General features: G+C 38.1%; 1 protein-coding gene and 1 long non-coding RNA gene across 6 annotated transcripts in view; one reads left to right on the plus strand and one right to left on the minus strand.

Annotated features, from left to right (window-relative positions):
• The window catches only part of ADGRG7 (adhesion G protein-coupled receptor G7), a 61,322-nt gene that overhangs the window by 14,900 nt on the left and 25,350 nt on the right, over nucleotides 1–21,072 (plus strand). For 3 of the 5 annotated variants that reach the window (XM_055567931.1, XM_055567933.1, XM_055567932.1), the window contains exons 2-8: nucleotides 2,514–2,627; nucleotides 3,970–4,074; nucleotides 7,727–7,839; nucleotides 10,813–10,962; nucleotides 12,281–12,384; nucleotides 18,151–18,290; nucleotides 18,405–18,512. In XM_055567931.1, coding sequence (XP_055423906.1) covers nucleotides 2,514–2,627; nucleotides 3,970–4,074; nucleotides 7,727–7,839; nucleotides 10,813–10,962; nucleotides 12,281–12,384; nucleotides 18,151–18,290; nucleotides 18,405–18,512 — 834 coding nt within the window. Of the gene's footprint in view, nucleotides 1–2,513; nucleotides 2,628–3,969; nucleotides 4,075–6,564; nucleotides 7,196–7,726; nucleotides 7,840–10,812; nucleotides 10,963–12,280; nucleotides 12,385–18,150; nucleotides 18,291–18,404; nucleotides 18,513–21,072 lie in introns of those variants that run through there. The other 2 variants (XM_055567935.1, XM_055567936.1) reach the window with 2 other exon arrangements.
• Nucleotides 13,585–15,280, minus strand: LOC129643457 (uncharacterized). Its single transcript, XR_008710314.1, has 2 exons — nucleotides 14,590–15,280; nucleotides 13,585–13,842 (listed from the first exon to the last, which is right to left on the minus strand). It is a non-coding gene; the product is annotated as an uncharacterized LOC129643457 (long non-coding RNA).

Here is a 21,072-nt window from a genome sequence, read left to right on the forward strand (position 1 = left end):
TTATCCAGTTAGACTAGCACTATTTGTTGAAACATTTTTCCTTTTCCAACCAAATTGCCTTGGAATCTTTTCAAAGAATCAACCAACTATATATATTTTATCTATTTCTAAACTGTTTATTCTATTTCAGTGGTGTGTTTGGCTGTTTTTATGATGATCTCATAATGTTTTGATTGCTATAGCTGTATCATAAAATTAGTAATGTCAGTGATCCAACTCTTTGTTTTGTTGTTTTAATTTTTTTTGGACTTTAGTTGATTTACAGTGTTGTGTTAGTTTCAGATATACAGCCAAGTGAATCAGTTATATACAAATATCCACTTTTTTTTTTAAAGATTCTTTTCCCATATAGGCCATTACAGAGTATTGAGTACAGTTCCCTGTTTATTTTGGCTTTTCCAGGTCTTTTACATTTTCATAATATTAAAAAAAAATATATTTGACTGCACTGGATCTTAGTTGCTACATATGGGATCCAGGTTCCCTGACCAGGGATCAAACCCAGGCCCCCTGCATTGGGAGTGCAGAGTCTTAACTACTGGACCACCCGGGAAGCCCTCCATAACATCTTGAGATCAGTTTGTCAATTTCTACAAAAAAAAGTTCTTTTGTTTTAGATTTTGGCTTTATCAATTTGAGGACAATGGACTCTTGAACAACTATGAGTATTTCACACATACATGGTCTATATTTCCACTTATTTAGATATTTTTAAAATACAATTTTATTTGTTTGTTTCTTGGCTTTTCTGGGTCTTTGTTGCTGCATGAGCAACACTCACGTTGCACTCTAGTTGCAGTGAGCTGGAGCTAACTCTCTAATTGTGATGCATGGGCTTCTCATTGTGGTGGCTTCTCTTGTTGCTGAGCATGGGTTCTAGAGTGTGGGCTCAGTAGTTGTGGCCCACTGGCTTAGTTGTTCCATAGCATGTGGGATCTTCCCAGACCACGGGTGGAACCCATGTCTCCTACATTGGCAGGTGGGTTCTTTACTATTAAGCCACCAGGGAAGCCCCTTATTTAGACCCTTTAAAATTTCTTTCGGTAATGATGTCTTGCACACATTTTGTTAAATTTATCTCCAAAAATTTTATGAGTTTTAAGCTAATTTGAATGAAAATGATTTAATAATTTTATTTTCCAATTATTTAATGCTGCTGCTAAGTTGCTTCAGTCGTGTCCGACTCTGTGCGACCCCAGAGACGACAGCCCACCAGGCTCCCCCGTCCCTGGGATTCTCCAGGCAAGAACACTGGAGTGGGTTGCCATTTCCTTCTCCATATTTAATGCTAGCATGAGGAAATAAATATAACTTCATTTTTTTGTTTTTTTTTTAATATAAATTTATTTATTTTAATTGGAGGCTAATTACTTTACAATATTGTGTTGGTTTTGCCATACATCAACATGAATCCGCCACAGGTATACACATGTTCTCCATCCTGAACTCCACTCCCACCTCCCTCTGCATACCATCCCTCTGGGGTCATCCCAGTGCACCAGCCCCAAGCATCCTGTATCGTGCATCAAACCTGGACTGGCGATTCCTTTCACATATGATATTATACATGTTTCGCAGTGTATTCTTAAACTTGGTTAATTTGTTCACCATCTACCCTGTCTTTTGGTTTAGAGTCCCAGTGTCCCCAGCTCAAAATAACCAGTCACTAGATCCAAATCCTGTCTCAGGAGTGCTCCTGAGTTGATTGCTCCCTAACTTCCTTAGAGCCACTGTTTTAGATCAGGTTCTCATTTAGCTGGTCTCTTTTGCCTCCCAGCCTCAGTCATTTCCCATACTGCTTGAGGTGTCTTCCTAAAAAACATTCCTTATGATGTTACTCCCTTGTTTTAAGACCTCCCCCGCCCCAGGCTCCTGCAGGATTAACTCTTTTCAGCTTGGTCTATAAAGCTGCTCACAGTGCCACTTATGTTCTGCTGTTGATCCACAAAGAACCAATGCTCCTGATGTGTTAGGCTTTTCTCTGTACTTGGACACATCAGAACTTTCCATGTTTTAGAATTTTTTGCTCTTTGTATCCTGCCTACATTTTATCTGACTTTTCTAGATTTAGTCTTAAAACCTAATGCTAACATCCCCTCTTCTCTGGAATAGTTACCAGTCTTTCCTGGATGGTCTGCCTCTGTCTTCATCTCTCTTCTGAGTTCTTATAGCGCTTGTAAATCTGCATTGAAATGGTTCGACTGTATCTATCTAATCTATTGGCATACCCTCCTGTTTCCTTCAGTAGATTAAAATCTCCTTGGACAGGGTGTTGTATCTTTGAAATATAGTGGTTTTTTTTTTTTTTTTTTTTTTGGTATCCATAGCATCTAGTAAGCATTATATATCCTGTGTAAATTCTCTGTTTTTTTTTTATCATATTACAAAGAATATTTTTCAGCAATGGTCTTCAAAAATAGTGATTTTACATATAGAAATCAAAGGCCACAGACCCCAAAAAGGAAACTAATCAGCCAGTTCATGTACTATTCTGTTATTTATTGTTTCTTTAGGAACAGTTACCCCTACATCAAGCACCCCCATAGAGTTCTGCAAGAATGGTGGAACCTGGCAAAATGGCAGATGCATTTGTCCAGAAGAGTGGAAAGGACTGAGATGTACAATCAGTAAGTTACTTGGGATAATACTAGGGTGTGAGATTTAGGTGAATCTTACATTTCTAAGGACAGCAGCAAAGCTTCTCGAAGTTCCTGTCAATTGCCATAGTAACAATGGGCATAATGATCACGAATTTAAGATGTGTTTATTAGCTGAAGAGTAAAAACTAAGTTTTCTTGTGCTATTTACCTGTATGTTCAGTACACTGCCTTTATTTTCCAACTGTCAAGTTTCTCTGTAAAACTAATGGTTGCTCTTCTTTCTGACTGCAGTGTCTACTATAGGGCAATGGGTAATATGGTTTTCCCAGGTCCTTTCAAATGGTAATATGCCATGTTGCTGCTGCTGCTGCTGCTAAGTCGCTTCAGTCATGTCTGACTCTGTGCGACCCCATAGACGGCAGCCCACCAGGCCCCACTGTCCCTGGGGTTCTCCAGGCAAGAACACTGGAGTGGGTTGCCATTTCCTTCTCCAAGGCATGAAAGTGAGAAGTGAAAGTGAAGTTGCTTAGTCGTGTCCGACTCTTAGCGACCCCATGGACTGCAGCCCACCAGGCTCCTCTATCCATGGGATTTTCCAGGCAAGAGTACTGGAGTAGGGTGCCTTTGCCTTCTCCAATATGCCATGTTACACCATTTCAGATATCATAATTCTAACATATTTAACTTTTCTGAAGTCAAGATGCATCTACTTGTCCAAATATCTACTTAAGTGAAGTTTTTGTTTTTTCTATCTTTCTCTTGGAGAGATATTATTAAATCAGTGGCTTGACTTCACTCAATGGTATCTCAGAATCAAAGTTAAAAGCACTTCTTGATCTGCAGTGTGCTTCCCAGCACTCTATACACTTCATGCTGCCTGCTAAGGATTCAGAGCCTTAGAACTCACTCCTATAATTTACAACATTCTGAACAGCCAGGGTACCCCACAGAAACCCATGCCTTTGGCTGTTTGCTTTAACCTCCACCCTCGATCCCTTTGCCACTGTAGGCTCTATATCTTTGATTTTCAAGGTTCCAACTAATGTAATACACTATCCTTTCTGATGTGTTAGTGATCACTTCCTACCTATACTGAGTTATATATTGTGCACATTTTAACTGAACCTGTTATATAATGTACTAGTTACTGTAATGGTAGTAACTTAAGTAAATAAGAAAATATGAGGTTGCTGGGTGGTCAGTGAGGCCTAAAAGCCTTCTGTTACCTTTCAGATTACACTCTATAGGATTTGAACTTTGGCTTTAATCTGGTTTGAAATTCAGAAAGAAAAATGATGAAAATTAATAATGAAAAATTTTTGATAATGATGAATTTATGATTGAAAAATATTTTTTCTTTCCATTACAGTTAATTTCTGTGAAAACAGTACGTATGGGAGGTTTACTTTTAACAGAATTCCCGTGGGAAGATATGGATCTTCCTTGCAAGTATGTGATAAGAACACTCTAAATGGTATGTGCTTTCCCAAGCATCTCCTCTGTCTAGGCGTATGAATTGCACCGCGGGATCATACCTATCATCTCTCCAACTAGTTTTAGATCCCTGAAAGAGGCATCAGGGAAGATTTTGTTGAAGGCATTGGCTCTCTTTCATGGTGCCAGTGTTCAGAGTTTTGGGTATTAACACATAATTCTGATTTTCCTAAAAACTAAAATATAAATCAGTCGTAAATTCCTTTTAATTCTTCTTCAATTGATTTATTCTTGAGGCCCCCTCCATCTCCTGGAGTTTGACCAAGTTGAGATCTGTTCTCTCAGTTACATAATTTATCTCAATTTTAAAGATTAGCTAGACTGTGGATTTATACCATATCTACTTTGAGGCTTCGTCTTTCTAGGTAGAAATGCAGTTGAGTCTGTCCATTTAGTAGTCCTTCGCCTATTTGAATATTTTAGTTTTTCATCTTGGAACATTCTCTAGCTTCAGCATATCTTTCCTGAAGTGTGACAATGTTTTTTGCACAAAAGCTTTCCAAGAATAAAGGAGCAAATGATATTTTCTATTTCTAATATGCATTCTGATGATATCCAGGATTTTGATGACATATGTGATTTTAATGCCAGATTGGGTAATATCTTCTAAGAGTAGCCCTTTAAATTCATGGACTCCTTTCCTGACAGCTTAGAGCCCACTGTGCCATGTGATTTCCCTAAATGTTTTAACAGCTCTTAGTTTGTATTGATTTTTATCTGACCAGTCCTCTTGCCTCTCATACCTTCCTGTGGGTCATCATTCACTTCCTGCAGAACCGGATATCTCAGTAACTAACTCTAGCTTTTTTATGCAAGTGTTTGATTGAACTTCTGCCAATAATGAAACTGAGAAAATGTTCACATTTTATTTAGATATTTATTTCTATATGTGTCAAGTACTCTTTGAAGCACTAAATAAATTACATGTTTTGCTCCTTCCAATGCCTTTCTTTGCTTTATTCTAAGAGATTATTGAGACCAGCATTCCATTTGCCGAATCTAAATTGCCTCTGCCCACATATATTACACTTATTCAAGTATTCATTATTATGTTCTTTACATAGTTCTTTCTAGCTTCTTGATAAGAGCTCAGAGGTGAAAGAGGAGCTTCAATTATATTGGTCCTTACTTCGAGTGATATGTCAATAGATACATAATGTCTTAATTTTTATGTTTTTTATGTTTTAAATATTTCATTATAATTTACAAAAGAGATGTGGCTACAAAAAATAACTGTGATATTGAACTGGGAAGAGTAAAAATATCAGTTATATACCCATCAAGGGATATCACAATTGCTTGAAATATATTACATTTTTGGAACAAGAAAATCACCACCTTTCACTTGGTTATGTATTTTTCTTTCCTTAGTAATTAGTATGAAAATGTTTGTTACACTTATCTTTGAATTTCAGATTGAGCTTGTAAAATAATTTAAATATATAGATTTCTAGGAACGGAGGATCAAGAGGGAGGGGACATATGTATACCTATGGCTGATTAATGTTGATGTATGGCAGAAACTGACAAAATATTGTAAAGCAATTATCCTTCAATTAAAAATAAATAAATTTTAAAAAACGATATAGATGTCAACAATTGGTAAATTTGCTTTTAGTGTTATATTAATAATTACTTCTAATTAATTTGGCTTTATATAGAAAATAACCAAAATACTTTTAATGATTCTGAGTGGATAGATTCATACTTGTAAGTAATATAGAGGAAAAGATGCATTTGAACTATGGCCACATAAAAAATAATATCCTACATAAATGTTTAAAATTTTCATTATGCCATAGAGTAGAAGTGGAGTGATCATATGAGAGTGAATTTAACCTTCTGCTTTAAGTGTTGTAGGAGCAACCTCTAGTTTTTGTGTTTCTAGTTGTTGCCCCTTAAGCAGCTACCCAAAGCTGTCCTGAGAAGAGTTCACCCACTGATCAGCTGTCCCACTAATGACAGCTGGCAGTGATTTTATCTATTTACAGCCTCTTAAGTACTAGCCAGAGGAGGACATTCAGATGCTGAGGCTCAGGTGATAATCCTAGGAAATAAACCTGATGATTTATTGAGAGCCAGTAACATACTCTGTAGATGCTGCAAAAACGGTGGAATTCTTTGCCTTTCACGTGTTACCCAGATGTGGGTAAAGAAGGAAAGATCACTATAGAATTCAGTATCTATACAGTCCATGGAATTCTCCAGGCCAGAATACTGTACTGAGTATCCTTTCCCTTCTCCAGGGGATCTTCCTACCTAGGGATCAAACCCAGGTCTCTCACATTGCAGGCGGATTCTTTACCAGCTGAGCCACAAGGGAAGCCCAACAATACTGGAATGGGTAGCCTATCCCCTCTCCAGCGGATCTTCCCAACCCAGGGATCAAACCAGGGTCTTCTGCATTGCAGGTGGATTCATTACCAACTGACCTATCAAGGAAGCCCATATAATTCAATCTCTAGGAGGAATTTTCACATTGTTTCTGGTCTCTCAGACTAGTATTCTCTGTCATATCCAATTCAATGCCCTTATGTCCCTTGTTTTTGGAAGGCAAACCTTCCTTGCAGACTTTAAGGAAGAAAATAGTTGACTGATCTTTTGAATTCCAGATTTAAGAATCTAGACAAGTGGTATCTGCCTGAAATATTCATGCAATGACTGGCTGATTCACTTTTCCCTTGCTGTGTATCAAAATATCCCAAACTTACTGCCTGACAACAATAAAGATATAAGCTCCTCATAGTCCTGTGGGTTGGCTGTGGCAGCTGGATTGTGCTGGAAGGTTTAAGATGATCTTACTCACATGAGGCTTTGGTGCTGCCTGTTGGCTGGAGGTCTTCAGGGTCTTTCACATGGCCTTTCACCTCCAGTAGATTAGACCTGCTTCCTTATATGATGGTCTCAGGACAGTGTTCCAGGAGGGCGAAGACCTAAAGTTCAAGTCTTCCTGATGATCTAGGTTTTGGAAATCAAACAATGTTATTTCTAACACATTTTGTTGATCAAAGCAAGATTCAGGAAATGGAGGAACAGACTTCACTTCTTGATGGGACGAGCAGTAAAATCATATTGTGAAGGGGTTATGTGTACTGGAATAGGTGATTGCTTCCATTTTTCCAAGTATTCTTTATTTCTTCTTTTCTTTAAAATTGAAGTATAGTTGATTAACAATATTGTGTTAGTTTCATATATATAGCAAAGTGATTCATATATATATATATATATATATAGGCAGGGGGGCTTCTGTGGTGGCTCAGATGGTAAAGAATCCGTCTGCAATGAAGGAGAACTGGGTTCAATCCCTGGGTTGGGAAAATCCCTGGAGGAGGGCATGGCATCCCACTCTAGTACTCTTGCCTGGAGAATCCCCATGGACAGAGGAGCCTTGCGTGCTGCAGTCCATGGGGTCGCTAAGAGTCGGACATGACTGAGCAACTAAGAATATGTGTATGCATATGCTTCTTTTGTTTGTTTGTTTTCCATTGTAGGTTATTACAAGACATTGAATATAGTTTCCAGTGCTAAACAATAAACCTGTGTTTTTTTTAATCTATTTTACATATGGAAGTATGTACTTGTTAATCCCATAATCATAATTTATCCTTCCCTCCTGCTTCTTTTTATTAAAGCGGGCAATCCATTGGCAGTTCGGCAGTGCAGTCTTAATGAAAATGGAGAGATAAAATTACAAAATGTGACGATAGGAAATTGTAATCAAAATCTGGAAACCTTGGAAAAGCAGGTAGGCTATATGTTCCATGAGATGGGCAATGGGAAAAGGTTCAGACTGTACGTACTCTCTGTTCTTCAGATACTTGATGCCAAACTAATGCTTTCAAAACTCTCAGACTAGAAATAGCAAAGACTAGTAGCTATAATCATCCTTATATTTTAAAGTTGATATCCATTTGTGAAAACGGACAGTTGGACATGTTTGTTTGGCAAAGGTCAGCAAATGATAATTTATAGCATGTTTTATTTTTTAGAACTATTTCAGTATTTTAAATAGCTGCATTTTACATTTGATATATATTATAAAGAAAATGAAAATATGTCTTTTGTCACTTTATTTTTGGTACTGTACATTTTTTAATAAAAATTTATTTTTTAGCACCAAAAGCATTTTGTATTGGGGTATAGCCAATTAACAGTGTTGTGGTAGTTTCAGGTCAACTGTGAAGGGACTCAGCAATACATATACATGTATCCATTCTCCCCCAAACCCTGTTACCATCCAGGCTGGCACATAACATTGAGCAGAGTTCCATGTGCTATACAATAGGTTCTTGTTGATTATCCATTTTAAATATAGCAGTGTGTACAAGACATTCCCTAAATCCTTAACTATTTTTTAAATGGCCTCATATGTTTGACCACTGAAGTTTTGACTGAAAATAGATACCTAACATTTGATACCAAAAGGAAGGTATTTTATGGTCTCTTGGATCAGAATAAAGAGGAACAAACTATGATCAAAACCCCTTTGAAAAAGGAAGTTCAGAACCTGTGCTGGTCTCAGGGACTGTATCCATGAGCAGGTGAAGTGGGAAATATAATTATTCTTTAATGCAAATTAGATTATTTTGACTAAGGATATACTCAAATGCAAATGCAAGGAATTGTTAATACCTGGGATCAAGCAAGGGGAGGAAGAAGAAATTTATTTGTATGTGTTCCTCTTGGCACTAGGCATGTTACATGTGTTATCTCATTTAGTCCTTACATAACCTGTAGCTCAAACGATAAAGAACCTGCTTGCAATGCAGGAGACCAGGGTTCGATCCCTGGGTTGGGAAGTTCCTCTAGAGAAGGGAATGGCAATCCACTCCAGTATTCTTGCCTGGAGAATTCCATGGACAGAGAAGCCTGGTGGGCTGCAGTCCATGGGGTCACAAAGAGTCGGACATGACTGAGCGACTAACACACACACAACCTCTGTGAGTTATATTTTCATTCTCCTATTATAGATTATTCTAGCTAATCACACTTACATGTTATTGAGTACTAACTGTGTGCTAAATACTGTGCTGAACATTTTATATGTGTTATTTTAATTTTAAAAGTGACTATGCTGCTGCTGAGTCACTTCAGTCATGTCCGACTCTGTGCGACCCCATAGACGGCAGCCCACTAGCCTCCGCTGTCCCTGGGATTCTCCAGGCAAGAACACTGGAGTGGGTTGCCATTTCCTTCTCCAATGCATGAAAGTGAAAAGTGAAAGTGAAGTCGCTCAGTTGTATCCGACCCTCAGCGACCCCATGGACTGCAGCCTATCAGGCTCCTCCGTCCATGGGATTTTCCAGGCAAGAGTACTGGAGTGGGATGCCATTGCCTTCTCTGAAAAGTGACTATATATATCAGCATTGATGTGTTCATTGTATAGATGAGGAAACTGTCTCTGAGAGTGTCCTATTTTGCTCAGTGAACCACAGTCAAAACGTGATGGAGCCAGTCTTTAAAGTCCACACTGTACCACACTGGCTCCCTAATCTCAGTTGGGCAAGGGAGTGGGTGAAGATGAGGGTAGAGTGTGGAGATGGCTGCCAACCACACAGGTTGTGTGGCTCAGACAGAAAGGAATCTGCCTGCAATGCAAAAGATGTGGGTTCAGTTCCTGGGTTGGGAAGATCCCGTGGAGAAGGGCATGGCAACCCACTCCAGTATTCTTGCCTGGAGAATCCCATGGACAGAGGAGCCTGGTGGGCTACAGTCCGTGGGGTCACACAGAGTCAGACATGACTGACTGACTAACACTTGCACTTTCACACAGATTGGGGGAAAGGCTTCATGTTCTGGAGTCTGATAAGCCAGTTTTTGATCATCATTTCTGTCATTGGTAAGCTGCATGAACTTTGGCTGAGCTCCATAACCTCTCCAAGCCTTTAAATAGGAATGAGGGTGCTCAACTCGCAATATTGTTTTGCATGTTAAATGTGATAACCCCTATAAAACATCTAGTTAAATGCCTAACACATAGCAGAGACCTGGCCATTGAATGAGAACCTTGTTTCTACTGATTCGACATTGTTTCTGACTCTTCCATAAGAGTAGTCTGTGACCTTGGTTTGATTTTTGCAATGATGCTGCCATCTAGTGAAAACTAAGCCACACAGACACATACGTATTAACACTTGGCTCCACTAAAGATAATATGGGTTAATATGTTTAGCCTCACAACCTAGAGCCTGAAGGTTCACTGGTACCTGGAGAGGTTTCCTAACTTCCCTAACTCTATGTGCTGCAAAGCCAACTTAAAAAATTTCCAGCCCATTGCAGGCCATAATTTTGTGAAATACTAATGAATTACTAGGAAAGTAAAACAAAAAATGCTTATAGGATAAAAATCCATTTTACAAATTATTAGATTCAACAGCATAGAATTGTTATGTTTCTGACCACTTTCAGTTTCTGTTTTTATCTCCCTTTGGACCCTGTAGCAATCAGTGAACCACCATTGGTCCATGGGTTATACCTTGAGGAGCCCTGACCTGGCATAGTTAATTAATCCTGGCAAGTATTAATAGTAAGGGCTGGGAAAGCCACTGGCCTACATGTACTGTGTCCTTTATGCAAGGGAAAAAGCAAAAATGAAAAATGGAGTGGATGTGATGTTCATGAGGTTGAGGGTCAATTCAGTTCCAGCTTATTCAACTGTGTTGCTTGCAAAGTGTTCAGATATAGTTTATAAATTAGGGCTTTTTTCTTTTTTTAACAGATTGTCAATATCTCAACACAGTCTCAAAATATTTCTAATGAAGCCCAGATTTTAACATCGAATGCCAGTAAATTAACTCCTGAGAACATCATGTCTGCTACTAGAGTGGTCGGGCAGATTTTTAACACATCCAGAAATGCTTCATCTGAGGTAAAACTCATATGGTTTTTAAAAAAGGGAGGGGAACAAAGAAAGACCTTTCAAACTCTACTCCTTACTACAAAGTATGGACTTGGGCAGGGTTTTACTTGCTCAAAACCATTGTGCAAAGCACTGTCTCTGAGAGATGTTCAAAGGAATATCGATAAAAAAAGAGCTGCTTGTCCAAATATTCTCTTTTGGGATAGTCACAAATGATTATCCTGTTAAATCTTCTGGGAAGTCCTGGAATGAACAAGTCTATTTTACTTTATTAATATGTTTATCAATTGTATTTGACCTCTCACCTCTATTCAATTCCAAATAACTAGAGTTCTAAGAAACTCACTTTGGATCATGCTGTTTTAAACTGGGATCCCTTTCTGTTGAGCATATTTGAATTTTAGTCTTGGTTTTCTAGAAAATTGAGCCTAGTTTACATTTCTGATATCATAACCTGTTAAACTCTGGTACTTGAAAATGAGAACTGCAGGCAGCATTCACCAATTGGCACAGTTTATACTGGCCTAGCAGGGTTTTTATAAACCACCAATATGGAAGGACCCAGTATCTTCTAGTTGGATATCAGCATGGCCTGAAAACATCTGTTTTATTCTATTCTCTTTAAATAGTTTATTTTAAAAAATGTTTTTTGTTATCCAAGTTCCTTTGGAAAGAAAGTGGGAATCAAATCGCAAGTTAATAAATATGGTATTGAAAGAAATATAATGACCACCAAACATAGAATTTATGACAGGCTTAGCCCATAAGGACAGAATGGTGTCAATATCCATAAAGAAGGGAGTTAAAATGTAACCAGGTGTGGAGACATTGTGTCTGACATACTTCTGAGGTTTTTTTTTTTTTTCATACTTCTGAGTTTTTAAGAAAACTGGAAATAATTTTACTAAGCCTAATAGTTACTAACAGTTAGAGTAAGTATAATTAAGGTCTTATATTAAGTATTATGGACTGTAATGTTTTAAAGAGCCCTGTATTCTTCTTATTTTGTTTCTGCTTCTGTATCCAAGCACCTGCTTTTGTGCTCTTGGGGGTGAGGGTGGAGGTTCTGTGAAACACCTTGCTATGAGGTGAGATTCAGAGACCTAAGCCTCCTAATTAACTCAGTTTATATTTTCACTGTGCCTTACCTTTTTTCTCTCTGCCTTCTTAGGTAGAGAGAATACTTTCAAAACTTCAGTTTTGAAAAACATCTCTAGATTGCCATACCAATGGTGCCACTTGATACGGTAAAAATTCATGGTAACTGTAGTGATGATGGTGGTGTGCAGTGTGTCTTCTGTGATAATCAATGCCTTCTTCCTGGCAGGCGAAAAAAGTTGCCGTGACAACAGTGAGTCAACTCCTAGATGCTAGTGAAGATGTTTTTCAAAGAGCTGCTACTGCTGCTGATAATGATGATACCTTTTCAACGTAAGCACAATTCCAGTTTGGAAGGAAAACCTAATGCATTGCTGCTTACTTTCCTAGGTTACAGCATTAACAGGGGCGTCTTTATTTCTCTCGTGGATACACTAAATGGCTGATTCTCTGGAGTGCAGACTAAAGCCGTAGCTTTCTAACTCCTCATTGCAGGGGTGGCCATGGCCTGGGATATAGAGTAACTGGGATGATTCAGATTAGGATTTGTTTTCCCAGCCTTAGTTTGGCATGGCCCAGGAACCACTGTGTGCGTAATTCTTTTAGCTCCTTTCTCAGTGCACAGAACTGCAAATAACAGCATAGCTTTGCAAGACACATTTCTAGCTCCCCTGCGCCCCCAACCCCACCCTAGATCCTAGTGTAGTTCTCCCCAAGATCCTAGTGTAGTTTGATTAAACTTTCTTTAGCTTTCTCAAGGCTACACTGAAAAAAAAAGAGGATCCAACTCTGCCTGCTTTCTCTCTTTAGGATTCCTGTGTCACAGATTACTTCTGATTGTGCATTTATACTAAAACTTGTGTACTTTATTCATAGAGGTCTCTCACTAGGATTTGATGTGATTTTATCTTCTATACAGTTTTCTTAACTCTTTAAAAATTTAATTAAATATGCATGCTCGTTATAGAAAAAGAAACTATGTAGAGAAGTGAAATTTTAAATATCATCTCACCTTTATCTGTTAGTATATATTCTTCAAGATTTTTTCCTCTGTGTGTGTGTATCCTATTACATACTCTTTTTTTCTTTTAAGATTTTTTTGATGTGGGCTATTTTTTAAAGTCTTTTGTTGAATTTGTTACAGTATTATTTCAGTTTTATGTTTTGGTTTTTGGCCACATGGCATGTGGGATCTTAGCTTCCTGACCAGGAATTGAACCCACATTACTGCATTGGAAAGTGAAATCATGACCACTGGGCCACCAGGGAGGTCTCTAATACATATTTTTAAAATATAGAACTTGTTTTTGTCACTTTATAATACCTTATAGGCATCTAATTAATATAAATACCTATTACTGCATAATATGAGTGAACTGTTTTTTAAGCAGTTCTCTGCTGCTGAACATTTAGATAGCTTCAGGTCTTTTGATATTTTGAGCAATCAACATTCTTGTATGCAATCTTTGTTTGCATCACCTATTATTTCCTAGAAGTAGTTCTCAGTTCTTTAATAATTATGACCAGTACCTATTTAGTATTGAGTCTCCAAAGTGGAAAAGGCACAAAAACAGGAAACAGAACATTCACAAGATTATACTTCTGAGAGATGGTGGTAGAGGTGTAAACAATTGAACTGCTATATTTCATGACTTCAGATTTCACTAGGAGTCTGGATCCTTCTCACTGGCAGTGTAGATGTTCCCATTTTTTCTTGAAGTTGGAGAAGGTTGCAGCCATGAGATCCAGTGAACTCCCTTCAGAGCTGGAGGCTCTGTGTTTGCAGTCTTGCTGGAGGCAAAGAGGAAAAGTGGATGTTTTTGGTGAGAAGGCTGAGGAAAGAGCCATTGTGGGATTCGGCTGAGAAAGTCACAGGTGATGAGACGGACGAAAACACTGTCTCAACACTGTCTCAATCATAACATAAACAGTTATGATTTTTGTTGCCTTCTGGCATGGAAGGGGAGAAGGCAATGGCACCCCACTCCAGTACTCTTGCCTGGAAAATCCCATGGATGGAGGAGCCTGGTAGGCTGCAGTCCATGGGGTCGCTAAGAGTCGGACACGACTGAGCGACTTCACTTTCACTTTTCACTTTCATGCCTTGGAGAAGGAAATGGCAACCCACTCCAGTGTTCTTGCCTGGAGAATCCCAGGGCCAGGGGAGCCTGGTGGGCTGTCATCTCTGGGGTCGCACAGAGTCAGACATGACTGAAGCGACTTAGCAGCAGGCATGGAAGGATAAAAAAAAAGGCTGTGTGATTTATATGTAAATTCCAAATGGCATCAAAGAAGGTGTGTAAAGGAAAAAGTGAAACATTTAAATATAGGACGTGTTGAAATATGAATTTATATAACCACACTCAGATCCTCCTTCCTCCCATTCTGAATTTCTAGTCGACTTATTTTTCTAATGATGGGCTATCAGTTTACCCTCTCCCAGGTGATCTTTTGCATAAACTGCTGTGGACTCAGGTCTTTATTCATGTAGATAAGACTTTCATCTTCAGCTTCCAGCCCTAAGATCAGGTCACCAACCTGTTAGCTCTCCTCTGGAGAAAAATCCTGGTGACCTGCCAGCAAAGGTACTCTCTCTCCTCTCTCCCTTGGAAGGATATTGTTCCTCAAGGCAACTCTTCCACTGACCTGAGACCAGGTGCAAATTCTCCTGATAGACACCAATCTTCCTGGTGCATTTCACTCTGATTTTCCCTTCTTTCATTCCCAGGGGAGGGAAATACCTTCCCTTATTTTCAACAGGAATAATTAAGCCTCTCATTTTAAATTTGTATTTGTCCTTACAATGATATGCTGTCTTTCCCCAGTATACATGGGAGGTTGGTTCCAGGACTACACTCTCTCGTACCTCATCTCCTCCTGACAGATACCAGAATTCCCAGGTGCCCAAGTCCCTTATATAAATTGGTGTAGTTGGCTCTTTGTATCAGTGGGAGGCTCCACATTGGCAGATTCAACCAACCACGGATGCAAAACCTGAGATAAGGAGGGCCAGCCATAATGACCTCTCTGGGCCCTGTTAAAGCCAGGCTTTTCTGATATCATTGCTGCACTAATGGAAGATTCCTGAGTGAAAGGGGATCTGGTTGCTTCTTCTAGTCATTTGTACCAGGTTGATGGCCAGTCTCCTGACCGGCACCCACCTATCATCCAATCATAATGACAAGAGAAGGAAAGAATAATATGGGAGGAATAAACCCCTTACACACGGCCATGGTGAGAGCAACCCTTAAAAGCGGCAAACACTCGCACACATCTAGCACATTTTTCCTGTTAGTCTTCAATTCCTGAAAGAGCTTCCCTTAGTATCCTCAGGGTTTCACAGGTACTGAGCTTTTTAGTGGATGCTCAGCAGATACTGTTGGTTGAATGAATCATGTTCCTAGCAGATTGGAGCTTTGTTAGGTGTTCCTCCTGTTGAAAGCAGCTCTCAGGTTTCATTGTTATTCATTAAGTGGGAAATACATAGTGTGAATTGCTGAAAATTACAGAAAATAGTATTAGGAAAGGAAAACTTTTGAAATAATGACTTTACTTGACTGTTTCCTTATGAATGGTTACCACATTCTCTTTATGAAATTTAATTATTTAAAATTTTCTTTTTTTAATGTCACTTGGGGAAGGGAAAGATATATTAATGGCAGGAATAAAGTTTTAGAATGAAGAATAATTACATTCTAATGAAAGTCTTTCATTTCTGGGAAAATTAGATTGAACCAGTTGTCTTAAACGTAGACATTTTGTTTTGTCAAGAACAAAAAGAGTGCAAATATTTTTATGGGAAACAGGAAAAAGAAACAATCTTATGACTTATCTTTGAAAGTCAAAGTACTCAGTCATGTCCGGCTCTTTGTGACCCCATGGACTGTAGCCCACCAGGCTCCTCTGTCCATGGGATTCTCCAGGCAAGAAAACTGGAGTGGGTTGCCATTTCCTACTTTAGGGAATCTTGCAGACACAGAGGTCTGCCAGGGTCCAGCCCCGGCTGATCCAGGGTATTCAAAGGAGAGACGGCATAGGCAAGGATCAGGAAACAACTGCTTAATTAAACGTTAATTAAGGATATAAAAAGTAATAGAATGAGGATAGCTCAGTGAGGAAATTCAGTGGAGAAAAGAGGCTGAAATAAGGATAGCTCAGTAGGAAAATTCAGTGAGGAAAAGAGACTAAATAATTCAGCCAGAAGGTAAGAGAAAGAACGACATGGGGAGACCAAGTTTCGGTGAACAAGGCCCGCACTTTATTTTCCAAAGTAGTTTTTATACCTTAAGTTGTGCATAGAGGATAATGGGGGAAGGGGGTGAGTCATGCAAGGACAGCAGTTCCTGATCCTAATCGAAGCCAGGCTTTCAAACTTATCATATGCAAAAGTTCAGGTGATTTACATCATCTTCTGGCCAGGAGGCCTGTTAACATTTTAGGAAACTTATTTTTCTCTAAAGGTGATTATTCTAAAGTCAGGCACCAGCCTCCAAAAAGGCATTGGACAAAGCTGCATTCCTATAGGGCAAAGGTGAGGTGGGCTCAATCAAGAAAAGAATTAACTCAAGGGTCCAAGGTTACAAACATTGAGGTTACTACTTACATTTCTATACACCCATTATATCAATCAATACACTGCCAAGGACACAGTAGGTAAGGAGTATGACTTAGCAGCAAACATTGGCCCAACAAGTGAAAAACCCTTCACCAATACAATTTCTAATCAATCTTTTAACTACTCAAAGTAATCTGTGTTTAGGCAATTTAGAACATCTCCTGCCTCTCACAGTTGGGAGGCTCTGAACAATCACATGTGGCCAGAAAAACCTATTCAGGCAGGCTAGAGGATTTCCAAAGGAGTTTGTAGGTTGAAACACTGTCACACCCAGGAATTATTAACTGGAGCTGTAAGCTAACTCTTTTTTCAGAGAGAGGTAGTGGGGGACAGCCCCCATAAAGTCAGAGGTGTAGGTGAAAGCACAAAGCAGAAAGTAGGCAGACTCTGGTTTGGGGGGTAGATGCTCGAGAATTTCCAGGGGGACTCCTGAGGCTCGATCCTGCCTTTGCGTATGCCGAGCCTCCTTCCTCGTGACCTTTGTCATGGGCGGAGTTCCTCACGCTGGCTCCCGGCAGTGATAGAATTCAAGTTGAGCTATTCCAGATTCTGAAAGATGATGCTGTGGAAAGTGCTGCACTCAATATGCAATATGCACTCAATATGCAATATGCACTCAATATGCAATATGCCGGCTCCCGGCAGAGGTCGAACCCGGATCTCCCACATTGCAGGCAGATTCTTTACTGTCTAAGCCAATTTATCTTTGGAGAACACCAAATTAAGATTCCCCCCACTCCCTCCCATTGTCCATCTAATCTATCTTCAAACTTATCCAGAGTAGAAACAAATATTGTGAGAAGCTGCAATGCTTAGTTAATAGCTGAGGCAATGAGCTCAGTGTTCTGCTCTTCCATAATTCCCTATGAACTGTCACCTCAGGAGTCAACACTTAAATGGTTTGAAATCTGTGGGCTTTGGGTGAGAGGAGAGAGTTAAGTAAGTGAATATTGAGTCTCAACACTGGAGAAACAACAATCACGTGACTGGTCAATGGGAGGGCATGGCAGTGCCGTCCTTTTATGAGAAGACCAACATAACAAAGACTATTGGGAAATCTGTCCTTCTTGAATTCCAGCTTTCTGGCATCTATGTCCAAGGTACCCTACAGTGGGGAAAGTTTACCAGAAAAATTTTGGCTATTCTTAATGGTACATATGTAGTTTCATTGCATTGTGGTCAGGAACCATGTCCTGTATAACTTTATTTCTTAATTTATTTTTAATTGAAGGATAGTTGCTTTACAATATTGTGTTGGTTTCTGCCATACATCAACATGAATCAGTTAAAAAAAAGAAGAAGGAAGTACATGTCACAAAGTAAGACTCTGATTAAAAAAAAATCGATATTGTTACAGGATTGTGCCAATATTGTGATTGCTTGAGTTCTGTGGGCATGCCTTTCCACTGGAATGTGGGACACACACAACTGATTTTATAACAAATCTCAATAATAGTGTGTTGTTAATGTTTTTTTCTATGCAGGCTTATTGAGCAAATGGAGACTTATTCCTTGTCTTTGAGCGACCAGCCAGTGGTAGAACCTAATATAGCAATACAGTCAGTTAATGTCTCTTCAGGAGGCAAGGAGGGGTCTACAGGTGTTCTCTTCACTGTACTGAAAGGTGAGCTGTTTGTTTTAAGTTCTTGTAACAGCAGAGAATATTCTGCTACCAATATATGCTCTATTCATGAAAATGTAGACTTTTATAAAATTCTGCTTTTTTTCCTTCTCATAGGAACTAGCAATTCTCTGGCTCCTGGTTCCACACGTGTAAACGTAGACGTAGACAAACTGAATCCCAACGAACAGACTGAACTTCAGCTCTTGCTCAACACCTCGAAAAGTAGGTCTCAAATTACATTACTTGAAAAATGCAAATTCATGTAATTAATAGCTTAGAATTCATTGAGCAAGAAATTATGTTTACTTAAGTTACATACTGAATAATTTGCGTGTGAGTATGTTTGAGCTCTAACAAATTTTGGTAATCTCAAGTCTATTATTCTAGCCCCAGAGATGATTTTTTTCCCCTGTCTTTTCAAAAACACTTGGAGGGTGACAGAATTGAAATGCTCTGGCCTATGAACACAATCTGTTTTCCACCAAAAATGTAGCCAAATGGCTCAGTTTTATACTTAAAAACACACTTAAAAAGTACTCAGTCATAAACTTTGCCTGTGTTTACTAGTGGAATGGTACTCACAGGCTTAAATTCATCCTATTGACTTGTCCTTGGGATATTTTATGTAATTGACACAGTCATCATCTAGCAGTACTAATTTTCAGTTATCTCCTAGTATGGTGCTCATCATGAACTCCTTATCGTCATGCATATAACCTTTTAGAAATTCTTGTGTCTAACTTTTCATGCCTGTACTAGTCAAAGTCTAAAATTGACAATTGACTACAATAAAGCAGATTGAATGCACACATTTACTTTTATTTTCTCCCCAAATAAAAAATCCAGTGCCCAAAAATACATATTTTAGAGAGACTAAATTCATAATTCTCATTGGTTATATAATTCTAATTGGCTAACTAATTCTTTATTGGTTATATAAATTGCAAATATCTTCCCTCCAGTCTGTAGCTATCTTTTACTTGGTTTTTCATGTCATTTGTCATACTCAAATTTTACTTTATAATGTAGTCCAATGCATCAATCTTTTTTTCTATAACTGATATTTAAATTCATTGCTCTACTAAAGTCACAATTATAGTCTTCTATATTGTCTTCTGAATATTTTTAGTGTTTATATTTACATTTAGATCTTTAATGAACCTGGAATTTGTGTTTATATTTGGTGAAAGGTAGATCTAATTTTTGATCTCATATAAACTATCATTAGAGTCAAACAAGTTGAAGTAACACTGTCTAGAGTCAAAGACTCAGATTGGACTGAAAGGAACATGTTTTTATATTAAGTTTTTTAAAAAGACTTCAAGACTGAAGTGTATAAGCAAAAACTATTGGAAATACAGGGTCACATCAACAACCTTGTGTTATAGGGAGAAATATAACGTTACTCCAGAAACTGAAGATCAAGTAGACAAAAAATAGCTAATAAACTTGGCCTTTATATACATTTGTGTGTGTATGTAGTTTTATAGACAGAAAACAGATAATAAAAGTTTTTTTCAAATATCTATGGAGTGCTTCAAAAACTATTAGGCTAAATAGAAAAACTTACACATTTTACCTATGGCTGATTCATGTTGATGTATGGCAGAAACCAACACAATATTGTAAAGCAATTATCCTTCAATTAAAAATTAATTAAAAAATAAAGCTATACAGGACATAGTTCCTGACCACAATGCAATGAAACTATAAATGTACCATTAAGAATAGCCAAAATTTTATCCAATTAAGAATTTTAAAATACCATTGTTAGAAAGGAAATTAAAGGACAGATTACAGATTGCTTGAAAATGAATAGCAATGATAACTCTTAGAAAGGAAATTAAAGGACAGATTACAGATTGCTTGAAAATGAATAGCAATGATAACTCCTTAGATGAAACCCTATGGAATGTGGACAAAGATGTAATTAAAGGAAAGTGTATTTCCCTTAATAAATCTATTAGATAATATGAGAAATTGTTAAAAAATAATCATTCACCTAAAGAGGCATAAAATGTAAGATAGCAAATCTAGAAAAAAAGAATTAATAAAATGGCATAAATTAATAAAAATGGGACATAATTAACAAATGCTAGATGGATCAACAAAATAAAATATTGATTCCATGAAAGGCTAATGAAATATACACAAGCTTCTGATAAACTTGATCAAGAAAAGAGAGAGAAAATATAAATAAACATCAAAGAGGATTATATCTTGAAATATGGAGATTCTTTTAAAATCATAAGATAATGGTAAGTATAATTTGTTCTAGTGAATCTAATTATCTAGATGAAAAGATGATTTTCTAATAAACAACCAGAATCCTGTAGGAATAAGGAAAGGAGTGAGTAGGGAATTTCATATTTTAAATGTATGTACTTATATGGATTTGGATTTTACATCAAGCATGTCATTCTTTTATAAAAATAAGATTAAAAAGCAGTCATTCTACATTTTTATGGTTAACTTTGTCACTTAGTGTGACAAAGAAGGAACAATTTGGTGGGCTCAGTGTGACGTAAAAACTCTTCAGAAGCCAATGTCTTTATTTCCCAGAAGAGGACAGAGCAAAGTGGGGGCTGTGGAGGATGTGTTGGGGGCTGTCAGGGCCTTACCTGCCTATCTCTCAAAGCACAAGACTGACTATGCTGGTCCCACCACCACCATTTTAGTTTTCTTTGTACTTATTAAGTATATAATATATATGTGTGTATGTATATACACACAGAGACACATACACACACACACACACACATACATGCAAGCTTTTCACTTG

Source organism: Bubalus kerabau, chromosome 2 (assembly GCF_029407905.1).
Source record: "Bubalus kerabau isolate K-KA32 ecotype Philippines breed swamp buffalo chromosome 2, PCC_UOA_SB_1v2, whole genome shotgun sequence".
Taxonomy (NCBI): domain Eukaryota; kingdom Metazoa; phylum Chordata; class Mammalia; order Artiodactyla; family Bovidae; genus Bubalus; species Bubalus kerabau.